Source organism: Ctenopharyngodon idella, chromosome 15 (assembly GCF_019924925.1).
Source record: "Ctenopharyngodon idella isolate HZGC_01 chromosome 15, HZGC01, whole genome shotgun sequence".
Lineage (NCBI taxonomy): Eukaryota > Metazoa > Chordata > Actinopteri > Cypriniformes > Xenocyprididae > Ctenopharyngodon > Ctenopharyngodon idella.
The window spans coordinates 5,774,334-5,793,626 of record NC_067234.1 but is presented as its reverse complement, the minus strand read 5'-3'; the positions used below and the strand labels follow the sequence as shown (position 1 = coordinate 5,793,626).

The window sequence follows — 19,293 nt, the reverse complement described above, 5'->3', positions numbered from 1 at the left end:
TTTTTATGCCAAATCTGTTGAGGAAACCTTCATTATTTCAGGACTTACATCAGGCAAACAATTTCAGCTGAGGTATTTAGTTATTGAGAAAGGCTGTATGAGTAACTTCAGCAAGATTATGAACTTTCATACAGCTCTTGCAGCAACTCCTGGACAACCCTTGGTGAATAAACTGAACAGAAACACTCTCAGAATTGTCTGGCTGAAGGCTGAAGCTGATGAAGATTGTCCAGTGCAGCAGTATATGGTTGAGTATAAAGAAGCAGGACTGGAGGGCTGGTCATCAGTACTAACTCAAGGACCTCAGTGTGAATGTACTTTAACTGTACCTCACAGCATCTGCTATAGAGTCAGAGTCTCTGCTGTCTATGAGGACATCACTAGCAAACCTAGTGTGGAAACACCAGTACCAGTAGATGGTGCGAAACGTGACACTTTTAAAACAATACAGTTATCTACTTTTTTTTTTATTTAATCATATTTCTTGTTGCTGATTTTTCTGCATCTGCTTCCATTGTCACCAATAGTCTGGTCTATAAACCTCTCAGAGAGAAAGAGCTCCATTCTCCTAGAAGTGCTGAAACTCCAAACAGAAAAGAAACCAGTAGAGCTGATAGACTGGACAGATGAAGAGAGTGAAGTATGGGGATTCCTCCAGTGTCTGCCCTACATCTCACAACTAAGGTGAGACCTTGTGTGCAAAATGTTAACATTCATGACAGTAGTCTCTTAAGGCCATGACACACCAAAACAACAACAGAGAACTAGTGGAAACAAAAGCTGACTCTGTTGTTGCCTCTTGACATGTGTGTCTGGGCTAAAATGTTGCGCTAATGACCAACTAGCAGGTGCAGGAAATAATTTTCTGTATCAGGGGTCGGGAGTTCTAATTTTATTTGTCTTATCCTCTTATTTTAGTGAGTAAAATGAGTAAATTAGGGGTAAATCATTTTTAAATATTATACTAAAAAACCAAGAAACAAATTCTCTCCCACTGTAGTTTAGGCTCATGCTGAATAGCAGGCTAACTATGGCAAGCCGTTTTGACTTTTATTCATTTGCAGAATAAGAATTCTTGATATCAACAATTCAATTTTCACTAGTTATAATGCTAATTCTTGATATTTTAGGAATGAGATGTCTACTAGTAACAATGGCAATTCTTGATATCAGGAATTACATTTCCACTAGTAAAAATGTTAATTGTTGATATCAACAATGTCATTACTCACAGAAATACGAATTCTTGATATCTGTAATTATATTTTCACTAGTGAAATGTCACCATAGGCTGCCATTCAAATTCAATTGTTGAGATCAAGAATTGATTTCTTACTAGTTGAAATTCCAATTTCACATATTGGAAATACAATTCTTACTAGTAAAAATCTTAATTTTTGATTATGTGGTTACTAGTGCAAATGTCTAGTCTTGATATCAACAATTGAATTGCTACTAGTAAAAATTTTTGTTTTTTTGTCATTTTTGATATCAATAATCCGATTGTCACTAGAGACAATGTTTATTTCTGATATGTGATTGTTACTAGTAAGAAAGCCATTTTAGATGTCTGAAATTACTCTCCTAATTATTGATATCAGAAATAAATTTTCAGAGATCAGAAATAACAATTGTAATATGTTGAAATACATTTACAGATATCAAGAATTAACATTTCAACTAGTAACAACTGAATTCTTGAAATAAGGAATTCACATATTTACTAGTAAATATGTAATTATTATGAAGTAACGAGAATACTTTTTGTGCGCAAAAAAAAAAAAAAAAAAAAAAAAAAAATTCAACAAATTCGTATCTTCCCTGTCATTATCCTGTGAATGAATAAAAGTCAAAACGTCTTGCCATAGGTTAACTAAACTATTTATTTATTTACTATTTATTCATTGATTTATTCAAATAAACCCACGAGGGGGCTCTAACACTGATGCTTCCACTATCAACATCTATGCAACTCCTCTGCATTAGGTAGGCCTAAGATGTTTTTGGCTCTTTCAAATGTAGAAGATATGATACATATAACTGTGTGAAATGTAGAGTATATGTTAGATATATAGCCACCATAGACATTTAGAGAGACAAGTCTCCCCCAAAATTAGACATGGCCAAATTATCCCTCAATATTTGATATTCTTGATGCTGCTCTGCTGCACTCCATTACGCGCAGCTCTGTTTGTTAAAGGTGGGGTATGTATTTTTTTCAACAACACTGTTTGGAATTTAGTCGGGCTGACACCAACAACAAATGTCTAACCAGTCAATGTTAGGGGGCTTATGACGGTTTGTTGCGCATCAGCTGTGATAAACAGACATCCACTCTCACGTTGCGTGTGTAACAGTGGCCAGATAGTGAGAGTTTTGCAGTTAAACTACTGCACACTGACGTCCGCTAGAGAATGTGGTGTTTAGCTTCACTGTCAGTGCGCTCGCCTCACCTGCCAGCAGTGAATGGGCCGGGTTCGAGGGGTTGGTGGGGTGTTCAGTGTTATGCTGGTTACTGCATGATGATTGAAATCGCGAAAAGGCAGTTAACTAAATACACTGTGAAAAAGTTATGTTTTTAAATACGTCATGGATGGAATGGTCCAGAGAGCGTTGCACAAGCGCGCGCCATGCGGCGCCATCTGCAGGGCAAAGCTCAGCCAAGATGGAGAAATACCTGATCAGAGCTGTACACGGATACACATTTTTAAATAAATCCAGTAACTTAGCAGAGCTACTGCAAGTGTTTTTCGGTGCTGGAAATCCATATATTCTTTGCTGAAACAAACTATCGCGTCATCATGGAGAGCTCATGGTTGCTTAGTAACGGCAGATGCCACCGGAGCGCAAGCTCCCAAGTGCTTTGTAAAGGAGAAAGCGGCGCGGACGTGGTTTCAATGCGTTTTTAGACCCAACATATGAACGGTCCCTTAAAAGGGCTCAAATGGTTCAACGCGCCAAATGCGAGTAGAATCAGCGCTGAAACGTGTTACTCGCCAGCCGGTAACATTTTTATGAATGGTGGTGAGAATTTAATATCATAAAATTCACAACGGCTGTGATGTAATGATTCTCTGTAAATGCTGCTGCATTTGTGACGCTTTAATCTGCATTTGGGAACACAACATTCGTCATTAGAATCATTTATATTTCTGTTGTTGTTTACAAAGAGAAGTTTCAGTGTCACATGATCCTTCAGAAATGCTGATTTTCTGCTCAAAAAACATTCACTATTTATTATTATTATTAATGTTAAAAAGCAGGTTTTGCTGCTTAACCTTTTTGTGGAAACAATTCCATTCAAACATTTATGGTAAGGTTTAAAAAAGAGAAAAAATAATATTTTAGTTCATCATATATTAAAGTGATGAAACATGAGTGAAGAGTAAAGACATTTAAAATATTACAAAATATTTATATTTAATAAATGCTTTAATAAATGTAATATATTTGATAAATGCAAATAAATGCTGTTCATTGAAATTTTTATTTTACAAAGAATCCTGAAAAATAAAAAGTATCATCATTATATGAGGCAGCACAACTGCTTTCAACATTGATAATAATCAGAAATGTTTCTTGAGCATCAAATCAAATTGTAATGATTTCTGAAGGATCATGTGACACTGAAGATTGGAGTAATGATGCAAAAAATTCTGCTTTGCATCACAGGAATAAATTACATTTTATAATATATTAAAATATAAAACTTTTTTTTTTTTTAAATTTGTAACAGTATTTTACAATATTGCTGGTTTTTGCTGTATTTTTGATCAAATAAATGCAGCCCTGGTGAGCAGAAAAGATTTATTTCAAAATCATTAATAATTGTTTCCAAACTTTTGGCAGGTATTTTAACAATAACAATTCTATTAATACTTTTATTATATTACATAATATATTAATTATTATCATGATTATTAAATGCTGATTTTTATTTTTACAGGATAATAGTATGTATTATTACAATAACATATAGTATATATTTTAATGTGAAAAAATATATATATATGTTACATACAGAAGGGAGCGGAGACACAGGTACGGATTAACAGGTTTATTTCAGGTAATGCAGAGCGTGAACAGAGTGCAGGTAAGTGATGGCAGATGGATAGATCGCTGAGCAGATAAACTGGAACTGATACTTGTCTGTATGTTCTTTAGGGAGCATGGATGCCAGGAGACGTGGAACAGATAACACACCGGAGAAGCACAGGAGACGAGGAGACACTGGGAATCACTGAGGACGCTGGAGACAGGTAAGTAGGAAGCAAGGGAGTCCAGGAGGTAAGTGAACACGGGTTAGTGTTAACGAGACCGGACAGTGACTGAGTGAACTGGCGTGTCTTTTATGTGGCTGTGGTGATGACTGTGGATTGGCGTCAGGTGTGGCTTGTCAGTACTCAGGAGAGGGAGTGCGATGTGATTGGGTGAATGTGGAGCCTGGCGTGTCTGTGACATTACCCCCCCCTCCACGGTCCGCTCCTGAGGACCGTGGACCCCGACGTCGTGGTGGTCGACCTCTGCCTCGGGGGGCTGGCTTGCTGGGATGTCTGGCGTGGAAGTCGTCAAGGAGGCTGGGGTCTAGAACATCATTCCTCGGGACCCATGAGCGTTCTTCGGGACCATAACCTTCCCAGTCGACCAGGTATTCAAGGGACCCACCACGACGCCGGGAGTCCAAGATGTCTTTCACCTGATAGGCTACTCCTCTTCTGCGATGAGTGGAGGAGGGGGATCTTCGGAGTCGCCAGGCTCTGTGGAGGGAAGGACAGAGGGATGGTGAGGCTTCAAGAGTGATACATGGAAAACTGGGTGAATGCGATACTCAGGAGGGAGTTGCAGGTGATAGGTGACGGGGTTGACTTGCCGGATGACGGTGAAGGGGCCAACGAACCTAGGACTCAGCTTCCTACAGGGCAGGCGCATCCTGATGTCCCTGGTTGACAGCCAAACCTTCTGCCCTGGCTGGTAGTTGGGTGCGTGGGAGCGTCGAAGGTCGGCTGTCAACCTGCGCCTGCGTAGGGCTCGCTGGAGTTGCAGATGTGCTGAGTCCCAGACCCTCTCGCTCTCCCGGAACCAGTAATCCACCGCCGGAACGTCTGATGGTTCCCCATCCCAGGGGAAGAGTGGGGGCTGGTAGCCGAGCACGCATTGAAAAGGTGTAAGGCCAGTAGTGGGTTGACGGAGTGAGTTTTGGGCGTACTCGGCCCAGCCCAAGAACTGGTTCCAGGAGTCCTGGTGGCCGTGACAGAAGGTACGTAGGAAACGGCCGATCTCCTGTATCTTCCTCTCCGTCTGCCCGTTTGTCTGGGGATGGTAACCGGAGGAGAGACTTATGGTCACACCTAGGAGTTTGAAGAAGGCTTTCCAGACTCAGGATGTGAATTGGGTACCACGGTCTGATACAATGTCTTCAGGTAGCCCAAAGTAGCGGAATACATGGTTGAACAATAGCTCTGCCGTTTCCATGGCAGTGGGGAGTCCAGGCAGGGGAACTAAGCGACAGGACTTGGAAAAGCGGTCGACAATGACCAGTACACATGTGCATCCATCGGAGACAGGAAGGTCGGTAATGAAATCCACTCCTAGGTGTGACCAGGGACGAGTGGGAACGGGCAGAGGTTGGAGCTTTCCGGAGGGAAGATGGCGTGGACTTTTGGAGACGGCACATTCCCTGCACCCTTGTACGTACCTCCTGACGTTGGATATCATGTTGGGCCACCAGAAGCGCTGTTTTAACAGCGAGAGGGTTTCGTTGACCCCGGGGTGGCCAGTGCCCAGTGAAGTATGCGTTGAGTGGATGAGGGGTGTGCGTCGTGACCGGGGTACATACTTCAATCCGGGGGGACAACCCGGTGGAATGCTGGTGGAGGCATTGGACTTGGGGAGCGTCTCTTCCGACCAGGAGATGGGGCTCACTATGAGTCGTTCGGGAATGATGGGCTCTGGATCTTCGTTGTTCTCCTCGAGGCAATGGATACGGGAAAGGGCATCGGCTTTCACGTTCTTAGAACCGGGGCGGTAGGAGGTGGTGAAATCAAATCTGGTGAAGAAGAGAGCCCATCTGGCCTGGCGGGGGTTTAGTCTCTTGGCATCACGTAAGTATCCTAGGTTCTTGTGGTCTGTCAAGACTGTAAAGGGGTGTTTAGCTCCCTCAAGCCAATGCCTCCATTCTTCCAGGGCGAGTTTGATGGCGAGGAGTTCGCGGTTGCCGATGTTATAATTTATTTCCGCCGGGTTGAGTTTCCTGGAGAAGAAAGCACATGGATGGAGTTTGCTGGGATTCCCCTGCTGCTGGGATAACACCGCTCCCACTCCGGTGGTTGAGGCATCAACCTCGACGATGAAGGGGAGCTCTGGGTCAGGGTGAACCAGGAGGGGAGCGGTCGTGAAGGCGGTTTTGAGGGTCTCAAAGGCTTGGGTGGCGGCTGGGGTCCAGGACAGAGACTTGGGCTTACCACGGAGGAGGTTGGTGAGTGGACCGGTGATGGAACTATAGTGTTGGATGAAACGGCGGTAGAAGTTGGCAAATCCTAGGAATCTTTGTAATTCTTTAATCGTGGAGGGAATGGGCCATTCTTTGACTGCGGTGACCTTCCTCTCGTCCATGCGGACGCCACTGTGGTCGATGATGTAGCCGAGGAAGTGCACGGAAGGCTGATGGAAGGTGCACTTCTCGGCTTTCAGGAAGAGGTGGTAACTTCTCAGGCGTTGGAGGACCTCCGCAACGTGTCGGCGATGTTCAGCCAGGCTCCGGGAGTAGATCAGAATATCGTCAATGTAGACCAGGACAGACCGGTGCAGGAACTCCCGGAGCACCTCATGCATAAAGTCTTGGAATACGGAGGGGGCGTTGACCAGTCCATACGGCATGACGAGGTACTCATAATGGCCAGTAGGGGTCACGAAAGCCGTTTTCCACTCGTCCCCCTCACGTATTCTGATGAGGTTGTACGCGCTGCGGAGGTCCAGCTTGGTGAACACAGTGGCGCCGCGCAGATGTTCCAGGGCCGCTGGGACGAGAGGAAGGGGGTAACGGAACTTGACAGTGATTTGGTTGAGTGCTCGATAATCAATGCAGGGCCGCAAGCCTCCGTCCTTCTTAGCCACGAAGAAAAAGCTAGAAGCAGCAGGGGAAGTGGACGGTCGGATGTAACCTTGCTTGAGAGCCTCGTCGATGTACTCCTCCATGGCTTTCTCCTCCGGAACGGATAGGGAATATATCTTCCCTCTGGGCACTGGCTCACCTGGGATGAGGTCAATGGCACAGTCCCATGGCCGGTGGGGGGGCAGCTTGGAGGCTTGTTTTGGACAGAAGACATCTCTGAAGTGGGAGTAACAGGCTGGGATGTCCGTGGAACGTTTCTCGAGAGGGCTTTCCACAGTAGTAGCCCCGACTTGGATTTCTTGGGAACCTGGAAAACTGGACGCGGGGAGTTCGGGGAAACAGTTCTGGAAGCACTGGTTACCCCACTTCAGGATCTCTTCTGTCCTCCAGGAGATGGTGGGGTTGTGCTGCTCAAGCCATGGGTGCCCTAGAATCACGTCAGATGTAGACTCCTCCAGAACCAGCAGCTGAATCTCTTCGGTGTGGAGCACTCCCACCTGGAGACGGAGGGGTCCCACACTGTAACGTACTTTCCGTAATGGTTTTCCTGTTATCGCGTGGATCTGGTAGATCTTCGGCGTTGGGGTGGTTTTGAGATGCAGCTGGCGACAGAGGGCTCCGGAGATGAAGTTTCCGTTCGGCGGCAGTAAGTGTTACTTCAATTGTGAGTGGTTTCATTTTATTCAGAGTAGGCAGGATGGCACTCACCAAAGGCCGAGCAGGACGTAGGGGGCATTCAGCGATATAATGCCCAGCACCACCACAATACAGGCAGAGATTCTGGGTCAGCCTCCTCTGTCGCTCAGCTGCTGAAAGACGTGAGTGCTCAATTTGCATGCTGTCGTTAGCTGGTTCTGGGGAGCTGACGGACTCTGGCTGGCGGGGAGAGAAGGGGAAGAGTGGCTGGCCCTGGTGCTCTTCTAAGCACAGCTGCATACGAGTGGCGAATCTGATGGATAGTTGAATGAATTTCTCGAGCCCGATGGAATCCTCGTATGCAGCGAGATGCAACCGCACACGTGGATCGAGGCCTTGATGATATGTAGTGATCAAAGCCTGCTCATTCCAGCCACTTGCAGCAGCGAGGGTACGAAACTGGAGGGCATAATCAGACACAGTTAGTGCACCTTGCTTTAAATTGCATAATCTCTCACCAATCGACGAGTCCCAGGCGGGTTTACCAAAAACTTCCTTGAAGTGGATTGTAAAACTTGACAAGGATGATACTACAGGGTTGTTTAAGTTCCAGAGAGGTTCAGCCCATCGCAGTGCTTTTCCGTGAAGTTGAGAGATTATGAAAGCCACCTTAGAACGATCGTCGGGGTACAAGTACGGTTGCATCTCCAGGACCAGCGAACATTGCAGGAGAAAACCGTTGCAATCCTCCGCCAGACCAGAGAAGGGCGCCGGTTTGGCCATGGGACTGGCGACCACGGGAGGTGAAGGAGCTGCGGCGGTGGATGCGGAAGTGTTCGCTGGTGTCGTTGTCGTGGAGGTGCTGGCGAAGGTGCGACGAAGTGCAGTGACCAGCTCTTGAATGGGATCCGGGGTGCTCATGCTGTTACCTGGGCGGTGTGGGTCCGGTCTTCTGTTACATACAGAAGGGAGCGGAGACACAGGTACGGATTAACAGGTTTATTTCAGGTAATGCAGAGCGTGAACAGAGTGCAGGTAAGTGATGGCAGATGGATAGATCGCTGAGCAGTTAAACTGGAACTGATACTTGTCTATATGTTCTTTAGGGAGCGTGGATGCCAGGAGACGTGGAACAGATAACACACCGGAGAAGCACAGGAGACGAGGAGACACTGGGAATCACTGAGGACGCTGGAGACAGGTAAGTAGGAAGCAAGGGAGTCCAGGAGGTAAGTGAACACGGGTTAGTGTTAACGAGACCGGACAGTGACTGAGTGAACTGGCGTGTCTTTTATGTGGCTGTGGTGATGACTGTGGATTGGCGTCAGGTGTGGCTTGTCAGTACTCAGGAGAGGGAGTGCGATGTGATTGGGTGAATGTGGAGCCTGGCGTGTCTGTGACATTATATATATATATATATATATATATATATAATGTCTGTGACATTATATATATATATATATATATATATATATATATATATATATATATATATATATATATATATATATAATAAGAAGTGCTGGGGGCATGGCTTGGGGGCGTGGCTGGATTTTCCTGCTTTTTTATCTCTAGCTGATCACATGCCTGATGAAGAGAGGGGTGGGTTCGTTTGGGTTGATTTCAAATATCAACAATGTCCAATAGTGTTGTTAAAAAAATACATACCCCACCTTTAATTGGATGACAAAAGGTTTTGAAATTTTTTAGGTTGCTTTGTCTTAACAGTCTAACAGTGCTCATCAATGTTAAAATGAGTGAGAGGCCAATCAAATCAAAGAAGGCGGGTCTTACTGTTCACTGAAGACAAGTATGCGCAATGCTTTAGTTTTACCTCTGAAAGTGCGTGGAAAGTAGCAGTTGAACATTTAATATTTGACATCTTTTTAATGAGAGGAATGCCGAACGACCGACAGTAATATCCAGGGATGCAAGCAACTCAAATTTGTAAGAAATTTCACTGTTTTGAATATAAAATATGGTATAATTTACATTTGATTCATGTAACTCATAACTGAATGTGACAAGACAAGAAACTTTTTGCTTTTTTGACATATGTGCATACAGCCTATTATTTTTTTCAAGAATAGTGTGTGAAATAGTATATAATATTTAAGGAATAATTGACGACGGGTCGTTGAATTATTAGAAAATAATGCACACCTGAGGTGGTAATGCGGCCACGACGCAAAGCGAAAATAATGCGCCTTGGGTGACTGGGTGTGCATTATTCATATAATTCAACAGTCCCGAGTCAATTAATCTGCTTATACTACGGTTACCACACACGACACTGTTCAGATGTTGTATATCAAGACATTTGTTCTGTTTTTGTCCTTAAAACACTGTTGTGTGTGGGACTAATTTCTTAATCTCATCCCAAGCCTCCATTGCTAATTTTAAAATGTCATTAAAGAACTAGTAATGGAGGCTTGAGGTTTCGTTGTGGGTTTTATTTCTTTTGCGGTTGGTGGCTGTAAGGACCTTTTGAAATAACTGAAATCATTTGGCGATAAGGAACTGTAATGTGGTCAAGATCTGCCTAGAACTACTTTAGCTGTGCGTTTCCCTGAAAATAACTGCACACCTTAGAACGTTCGACAACCAGTCAGATTCGAGAATTCAACAGCCGCCATAGTATAAGCAACAAATAATGTTTCAGAGTAGTATGCTACAGTGTTTTTCACATGACAAACATTGAACATTAATTCAGCACAGCTGTCCAGCTTGTTGCCTTACAAATAAATGTGCTTTTTTATGCGCAAATCTGAGTGAAAATGTGCTACCTTTTGACTGTCCTCACCAATGTTCTTGATCTAACCTGTGAAAATTCTGTTTATTGGTGTAAATTCAAGTTTTCATGGGAAAACTAAAGGCCATGAGCGCATTGTGATGCAGATAAACTATACGGATACGCTTGATGCATAGATCATAAACCATTAGGCTATTAATTGTTTATTTTGGACTACTAAACGGACTTCAGCTGAACAATAACACTGTTGTCTATATAAGTGGCCGTCTCACCATGGCAAATCGATTTAATTCGACTGAAGCGACAGCATGAGGTATCTCGTGAGTAGCGCAGCAAAGTACGCAGTACTCATTCCGTATATAAGGGATTCGAGGTTACGTTAGTAACCGAGTACATTCCCTTTCGATACTACACTCGTACTGTGTCATTTGTCTTATTATACATAAGACAAAGGCATATGGGGACAGTTCAATCACGCCGTGCTACGCAGGGGGACAACCGAGCATCGGGGCATAGCACTTGTGACAGTGCTCGTGACAGATACCCATAGGACAGGATAGCCCAGACAATGGGGACTGAAACACTGTAGTCAGTGGTGTAGTCTACGTGATACGCAGGTATATGCCGTATACCCACTAGGAATGTTCAAGGATTTCCGTATACCCACTTAAAAAAGCGCGAGGATACATAACCATCCAATAAATCACAAAATATGATTTGTGGTTTGTTGCTTTTGACATGAAACAAAGTCTCATATGTCTCAAAGTCTCAAGTTTCATATTTTGCCCATTTTACTTCGGAATAAAAAAAACATAAATACCGTTTTGGCGCTCTTTAATGTGATCATGACAGATCGCAGTAGCAGTTCAAGAGAAGCGGTAGCCTGACGCGCACGTGAACTGATCCTCTCCTCTGCTTTAAGTTACCAGTTACAGCGCGAAATAAACATGAATGAACATCTCAAGGTATGATAAAAGATACACTACAACTTAACGAAATCCATCTCATATCTAATCGCTTATCTAATCCATATATAATCGCTTAACCAGTGTTTCAACCGCGGAAACACGTTAATAACAACTTGTAAACAATGTCACGTAACGTCACATTTACCTCAGAACAAACATATTCAGTGACCATGAACTCGTTAGTCAGCTAGAAAAATGAACTCTAGAGAGGAGCATTTTGCTAAATATATACACTATATTACATATTAACTATAATTTTTAATGTTCTTCACTAGCCTATATTATGAATGTTTGAATAAATTAGTCAAGTTGACAGCCACCATTTAAATGCTTATATTTCAAAAAACGAATTGGAGTAGAAATAAATTTAAAGTTAGTAGGCCTATTATAACTTTATTATTATACAAATTTCCTTAAGTGTAATTTAAGTATGTATACAACTCAGTTCATTTTAACCTTCAATAACCAACTGATTCCCATGTATATTTTACAGCATTATTTGAGATTTTTTTTCTTGAGAAAATTTGCCATTGTAATGATGGGTCAACAGAGTGGGGATCCATTTGCAGCTTTTATTAAGAATAGTAAATACACAGGTAAGGGCAGAGGCAGACGTAAACGGGGACAGGCAATGGTCGAGGCAGGCGGCAGACAAACGGTATCAGGAAGCAGGCAGAGATCAGGGCAGGCGGCAAACAAACACAGTCCAGTAAACAGGCAAGGATCAAGGCAGGCGGCAGAGAATCACAAGAGATAAACAGTCCAATCGGTAACAGTATAACAATCCACAGAAAACGCTTAGAAATGATCACCGGGGCAAATCAAGACTTCGCAATGTGTGTGTGTGTGCGTGCTGCTTAAATAGTGTGAGTGTGATGTGGTGCAGGTGTGTGTGCAATCAGTCCCAGGAATGAGGGCCTATGGGAAATGTAGTCTGAATGATGATCTCAATATTCCGGTGAAGGCTCCCTCCGGTGGTGCGGGGGAGGAAGTGCGGGAGCCTCACTTGTGACAGAGCCCCCCCCCCTGCGAGCGGCTCCAGACGCAAGGAGGCGGACGACGCCGGGGTCTACCACGTGGTCGAGGGGCCGGTCTCTCCGGATGCGTCCTGTGAAACTCTTCTGTGAGTGAGGGGTCCAGGATATCATCCACATCGACCCAGGATCGCTCCTCCGGGCCGTACCCCTCCCAGTCGACCAGGTACTGAAGTCTCCCACCCCGGCGCCTGGAATCGAGTAGTTCTCGAACTTGGTAAGCCTCCTCGCCTTCGATCAGCATGGGTGGGGGGTTGCGGGCCTCGGTTCCTTCCGACTCCCCCCTCGGACCACCAGAGGGTTTCAGCAACGACACATGGAAAGTGGGAGAGACACGGTAGTTAGCAGGTAGGTCTAATCGGAATGACACGGGTGTAATTTGTTTAATAATTTGAAAGGGCCCTACAAACCTGGGACTGAGCTTTCTGCAGGGAAGTCGGAGGCGGAGATCTCGTGTGGATAGCCAGACCCATTGACCCACGGTGTACTCTGGACTGGGACGCCGGTGACGATTGGCCTGTACCTCCTGCCTTCTCACAGCGCGCTGCAGATGGTGATGGGCGAGGTCCCAGGTTTCCTCACTGCGTTGCAGCCACTCTGTCACGGATGGTAGATTGGTGGGTTCGCCGGACCAAGGGAAAAGTGGTGGCTGGTAGCCAAGTACACATTTGAAGGGAGTCACGCCGGTGGCGGTTTTCTGGAGAGAGTTTTGTGCGTATTCCGCCCACATCAGGTAACGACTCCAGTCATTTTGATTTTGTTGGCAGTAAGTGCGTAGGAATCTGGTGAGCTCTTGGTTCATGCGTTCTGTTTGGCCATTGGATTCGGGGTGGTATCCTGATGTGAGACTGACATTGACATTCAGGTGTTTAAAGAAGGCTGCCCATACCCGGGACGTGAACTGTGGCCCTCTGTCTGATACAATGTCCTCTGGTAAGCCGTAAAAACGGAATACATAGTCGCAGAGGGTCTCTGCTGTCTCAAAAGCAGATGGCAGTTTGGGTAGTGGAATGAGTCGACAGGCTTTGGAGAATCGGTCCACAACCGTAAGAATGGTGGTGTGGCCACGGGACACAGGAAGGTCGGTGACGAAGTCAATTGCTATGTGGGACCAGGGACGTTGAGGAATGGGCAGTGGCTGTAACAACCCGGAGGGTACTTGACGGGATGGTTTCGAGGTTTGACAGGCTGTGCAGTTTTTTACAAATTGAGTGGTCTCCGCTAGCATGGTTTCCCACCAGAACCGGTTCTGTAACAGTTGGAAGGTGGCAGTAATACCCGGGTGACCAGAACTGGGAAGAGCATGCACTTGATGCAGTAACTTGTTGCGGAGGGCTTCTGGTACGAACGTGCGATCTGGTGGGCATTCCGGGGGTGGTACCGTCTGTGCGTTGAGTTCGGTGATTTCTGTCATGATGTCCCATTGTACGGGAGCGACCAGAAGTTTGTTGGGGATGATGTTTTCCTCGCTCTTTGTTCTCTCTACCTCCTCCACTTGGCGAGACAGCGCGTCGGCTTTGAGGTTCCTTGAGCCTGGTCGATATGTCACGGTAAACTGAAATCTGGTGAAGAACATGGCCCACCTGGCTTGTCTGGGGTTTAAGCGTTTGGCTGAACGGAGATATTCAAGGTTCTTGTGGTCCGTGAGTATGGTGAATGGGTGCTGTGCTCCCTCCAGCCAGTGCCGCCACTCCTCCAACGCTGCCTTCATGGCTAGTAGCTCCCGGTTGCCTACATCGTAGTTTCGTTCTGCTGCTGATAACTTCCTCGAGTAGAATGCACATGGAAACATTTTGGCTGGATTTCCTTGACGTTGTGAGAGTACGGCCCCGATGCCTGTGCTGGATGCGTCAACCTCTACGATGAAGGGGAGCTCTGGATCTGGGTGACGGAGAATGGGAGCAGTGGTGAAACGTTCCTTTAATTCCTGGAAAGCCTGTATCGCCTCATTGGACCAGGTGAGACGGGTGGATTGTCGTTTGGTCATGGAGGTTAGAGGTGCTGCAATGCCACTGAAGTTCCTTATAAACCGCCTGTAGAAATTAGCGAACCCCAGGAATCGTTGCAGCTCTTTCAGAGTTCGTGGTCGTGGCCATTCTAGAACTGCTCTCACCTTGCTGTCGTCCATAGCCACTCCCTCGTGACTGATGACATACCCCAAGAATGACGTGGATGTGCGGTGAAACTCACATTTCTCGGCCTTAGCGTAGAGTTGGTGTTGAATGAGGCGTTGTAGAACAGCCCGGACGTGTTGAATGTGTTCCTCAAACGTGCTGGAGTAGATGAGGATGTCATCTATGTAAACTACGACCCAGCGGTTGAGCATGTCCCGGAAGACATCGTTGATGAAGGACTGGAACACGGAGGGACTGTTGGCCAGCCCAAACGGCATCACAAGGGTCTCGTAGTGGCCAGTGGCGGTGGAAAAGGCAGTTTTCCATTCGTCCCCCTCTCTGATGCGTATCAGATTATAGGCACAGCGAAGATCCAGCTTGGTAAAGTATTTAGCCTGCCGTAACTGCTCTAGAGCTGCTGGAACCAGGGGCAAAGGGTAACGAAATTTAACGGTGATATCATTAAGTCCACGGTAGTCAATGCAGGGTCTGAGACTACCGTCCTTCTTCTTGACAAAGAAGAAGCCTGATGCCGCTGGTGACGTTGAGGGCCGGATGAAACCTTTGGCTAGCTCCTCTTCAATGAATTTTTTCATAGCAGCAGATTCAGGTTGGGATAAAGGGAATATTCTGCCCTTGGGGGGCGTGGTACCTGGTAGCAAGTCAATGGCACAGTCACTGGATCGATGTGGGGGTAACTCGGTGGCTTTGCTTTTGCTGAAAGCGATTGCCAGGTCAGCATACTCGACGGGAATGTGGGACTCGTCGGAATTAACTGTGTGGATTGATACAGCTTGAACTGGTAATGGGGTGACTTGTTTTAGACAAAGTTCATGACAGGATGAATCCCACTGAATAATCTGTCCCTCCTTCCAGGAAATATGTGGGTTGTGGGTCCGGAGCCACGGGAGACCAAGGATGACTGGATTGTTGGGTGAGTGGATGACGTAAAATCTGATGGGTTCATGGTGTAATACACCTACTTGCAGGACAACCTCAGCAGTAATGTGTGCGACCTTCCCCTCTCCGATGGGCCGACCATCTAGCGCCTCCACTGTCAATTGAGAATCACAAGCCGTTAGAGTGATGTTGTGTTCCTGAATGAAAGTATTTGACATGAAGTTGCCTGCAGCCCCAGAGTCTATGAGCGCATGAGTGGGTATGCGCTGGTTGTTCACAGTCACATGTACTGGTATTTTGAAACTGTTAGCTGAATAGTTGGTGGATTGCTGGGAACTCACCGCTTTTGGATTAGAGGGACTTGGCCGGATGGGACAATTGATTTTGATGTGACCGGCTTGGCCGCAGTACAGACACAGGTGGAGTTGTCTTCTTCTTTCTCTTTCTTCTGGGTGTAGCGGTGTATAGCCGAGCTGCATGGGTTCTGGAGTGGGGTTGGTTAAAGTTTGGGAAGTGGCTCCACGGATCGGACGTCGAGAGCGAAGTAAATTATCAATTTGGATGGCCAGCTCTATGAATTCGCTAAGCGTTCTTCCCTCGTCACGGCAGGCTAGCTCGGCTTGAAGTTCTAGGGACAGACCTTTGCGAAACAGCAACTTCAATGTGTCGTCGACCCAATTTGTTTGAGCTGCTAGAGTTCGGAAGGTGAGAGCATACTCAGCAGCGGTGGTTTTGCCCTGGCACAGCGACAGCAGTTGATCTCCAGCGCTCTTACCTCCCGCGGGATGTTCGAAAACCTCTTTGAACTTTCGAAGAAATGCGGAGAATGTGGGAAACGCAGAGCCGTCCTCTCCCCACACCGCCGTGGCCCAATCCAGCGCTTTACCAGACAGCAGCGAGCAAACGAAGGATATCCGACTGGAATCGGAGGGATACAGAGCCGGCTGTTGGTTAACAAAGAGTGAGCATTGAAGCAGAAATCCCTTACATTTAGCTGGATTGCCATCAAACTTCTCTGGGAAGGCGAGTCGTGGATTCACTGCAGGAGCGGGAGTGAAGGCCTGGTTGTCGGGAGCCGCGGGCGGTGAGGCGGCGACCTCGGGAGGCCTGAATCGAAGGCCCTGTAGAGTCTTTACCAGCTCCTCGGTAAGGGAAGTCAGTCGATTCAACTGATGTTGATGAACTGCGAGCTGGTTGGCCTGGGCGGATAGCTCAGTAGAGAGCTGCATGATAGCTGCTGGATCGCTAGTTGGCGAAGTCTTCTGTAATGATGGGTCAACAGAGTGGGGATCCATTTGCAGCTTTTATTAAGAATAGTAAATACACAGGTAAGGGCAGAGGCAGAGACGTAAACGGGGACAGGCAATGGTCGAGGCAGGCGGCAGACAAACGGTATCAGGAAGCAGGCAGAGATCAGGGCAGGCGGCAAACAAACACAGTCCAGTAAACAGGCAAGGATCAGGGCAGGCGGCAGAGAATCACAAGAGATAAACAGTCCAATCGGTAACAGTATAACAATCCACAGAAAACGCTTAGAAATGATCACCGGGGCAAATCAAGACTTCGCAATGTGTGTGTGTGTGCGTGCTGCTTAAATAGTGTGAGTGTGATGTGGTGCAGGTGTGTGTGCAATCAGTCCCAGGAATGAGGGCCTATGGGAAATGTAGTCTGAATGATGATCTCAATATTCCGGTGAAGGCTCCCTCCGGTGGTGCGGGGGAGGAAGTGCGGGAGCCTCACTTGTGACAGCCATGTACTGTACCTGACATACAGTATATCCAAAATAACTGATATTGACTCGAATTGCAAGTTAGTGAATTGAAATGCATAACTATGATGACAGACTGGCAGGAAATGGTGCAAAAGAGAAAACAAAGTCCAAACAGGGTGATATTGTAACGTGCTGATAAGCTTCATCTTTCCATTATTGTCGCACGCTAAAAAATGCTGGGTTAAAGTTGGGTTGAAAATGGACAAACCCAGTGATTGGGTTGTTTTAACCCAGCAGTTTAACCCAGGTTAAATGTTTGCCCAACCTGCTGGGTAGTTTTATTTAACCCAACTATTGTTTAAAAATGACTATATGGCTGGCTTAAAATAAACCCATAGGTTGGAAATTGAAAATCAGACACATAATTATAGAGGCAACAATAATAATAAAAAGGTGAACATTTATTAATAAACGATTTAATAAATGTTTATTGTTTAACTAATATATTTAATATTAATAAATGTTAATTTCCAACATATTTTGGGTTCATTTTAAGCAAGCAATACAGCAATTTTTACACAATAGTTGGGTTAAATAAAACTACGCAGCAGGTTGGGCAAACATTTAACCCAACCACTGGGTTTGTCCATTTTCAACCCAACTTGGGTTGTTTTTAACCAAACATTTTTTAGAGAGTAATAATAGTTGCAACTTGCACTCTTAAATCTGCATTGAAACTTGCCAGCTGATAAAATATGCTCCAGGGACCATATGCATATAACATCTCAGGCTATCTTAAGTGGCTGAGTTAAATGGTGATTGACACTAAACAGAAGAAAAACAGTCCAGAGTCTCTTCAGCTGTAAATGCCATTGGCTGGTAAAGTCTTTTGTTGATTATAATAAATTGACATGTTGATAAAACACACATAAGCAGTCTTTCAGAATGCTCTCAATTACATATAGCCTAGATCAGATGCATACTACATGCATTAGTGAGTGTGGCGGTGCTTATGGGGTGTCGCTCTGGGACAGGTAGGCCTAAGTATGAGGCTGGGAGGGAAAAATCACAGTATACTCACTACAAAAAACTAGACTACACCACTGACTGTAGTCATCCTCCCAAGCCCATAAGCCAAGGCACCAGCATACAGGGTGCATACAGGGGGCACAGGGTATAGTTACACCCGGACATGGTTGGGGTTGTAACGGAAAACCATAAGCTGGACACAGTAGTGAGGCTTATGCAGAAAGGACCTGTTTGATTAGGGAGACATGCAAAATGTGCAGTGTTGGGGGGCCTCCAGGAATGTAGTTGGCAACCACTGAGCTAGACAATACCACTTCTGAAATGTGTAGGTCTTGCATTGTGTATGGCGTTCCGTAAGGTAAAAAAAAAAAAAATTACTTTGCAACATGCACTCGTCTCAATGAACGTGACATCTGCGTCTGCTACATCACTCGTTTGTCTGCCAGAACGTGACATCTGCGTTTGCTGCTAGGGGCAAGCACATTCCACAAACTTGGAATCATTCTATCTATATTATTCTTACACCGTGTCTACACTGGACGCGAGCAGCGTAACACGTCAAGCTACAATAGAACACATTATAATCAGTGATATTGTCTACACTGGATGTGGCGCGGTGTGACAAATTCTCGACAGTACACAGATTCCCCGTTCTATTTCTGGCGTAGCCCAAGTGCTTTGCAATGGTTGGCTTGTCACGTTCAGTGTAGACAGCTTTTAGCTGTTGCAGCGCGATGCGACGTCTGGTCTGGTGTAGACACAGTGTTATTCATTCTTTATTCATTATTTTTTGACTGATCTTCAATTATTAATTTGTTTAAATTAGCAATTAAGTTATTTTAAAGTCCCTGTGAACTAGAAGTTGCAAACAACTTTTCTCCAGTGTTGTGACGTATTTCCAAGTGAAAAGGAATATTGAATAATCGCTCATAGCAGACTAATGGTTGGAGGGGAGTGGTTTAAGCGTTTTCAACCCAGGCCATTAAAAACTGATGTCATCAGAGAAGGAACGCCATTCCAGACCAGAAGTAACTTTTC

The 19,293-nt window shown here is 45.5% G+C and overlaps 1 protein-coding gene across 1 annotated transcript in view; it reads left to right on the top strand.

Annotated features, from left to right (window-relative positions):
- Positions 1 to 19,293, top strand: part of LOC127496077 (uncharacterized) — a 485,656-nt gene that overhangs the window by 23,787 nt on the left and 442,576 nt on the right. Inside the window, exon 14 of the mRNA XM_051863678.1 lies at positions 528 to 684. Within this exon, the coding sequence (XP_051719638.1) occupies positions 528 to 684 (157 nt within the window). The remainder of the gene's footprint in view (positions 1 to 527; positions 685 to 19,293) is intronic.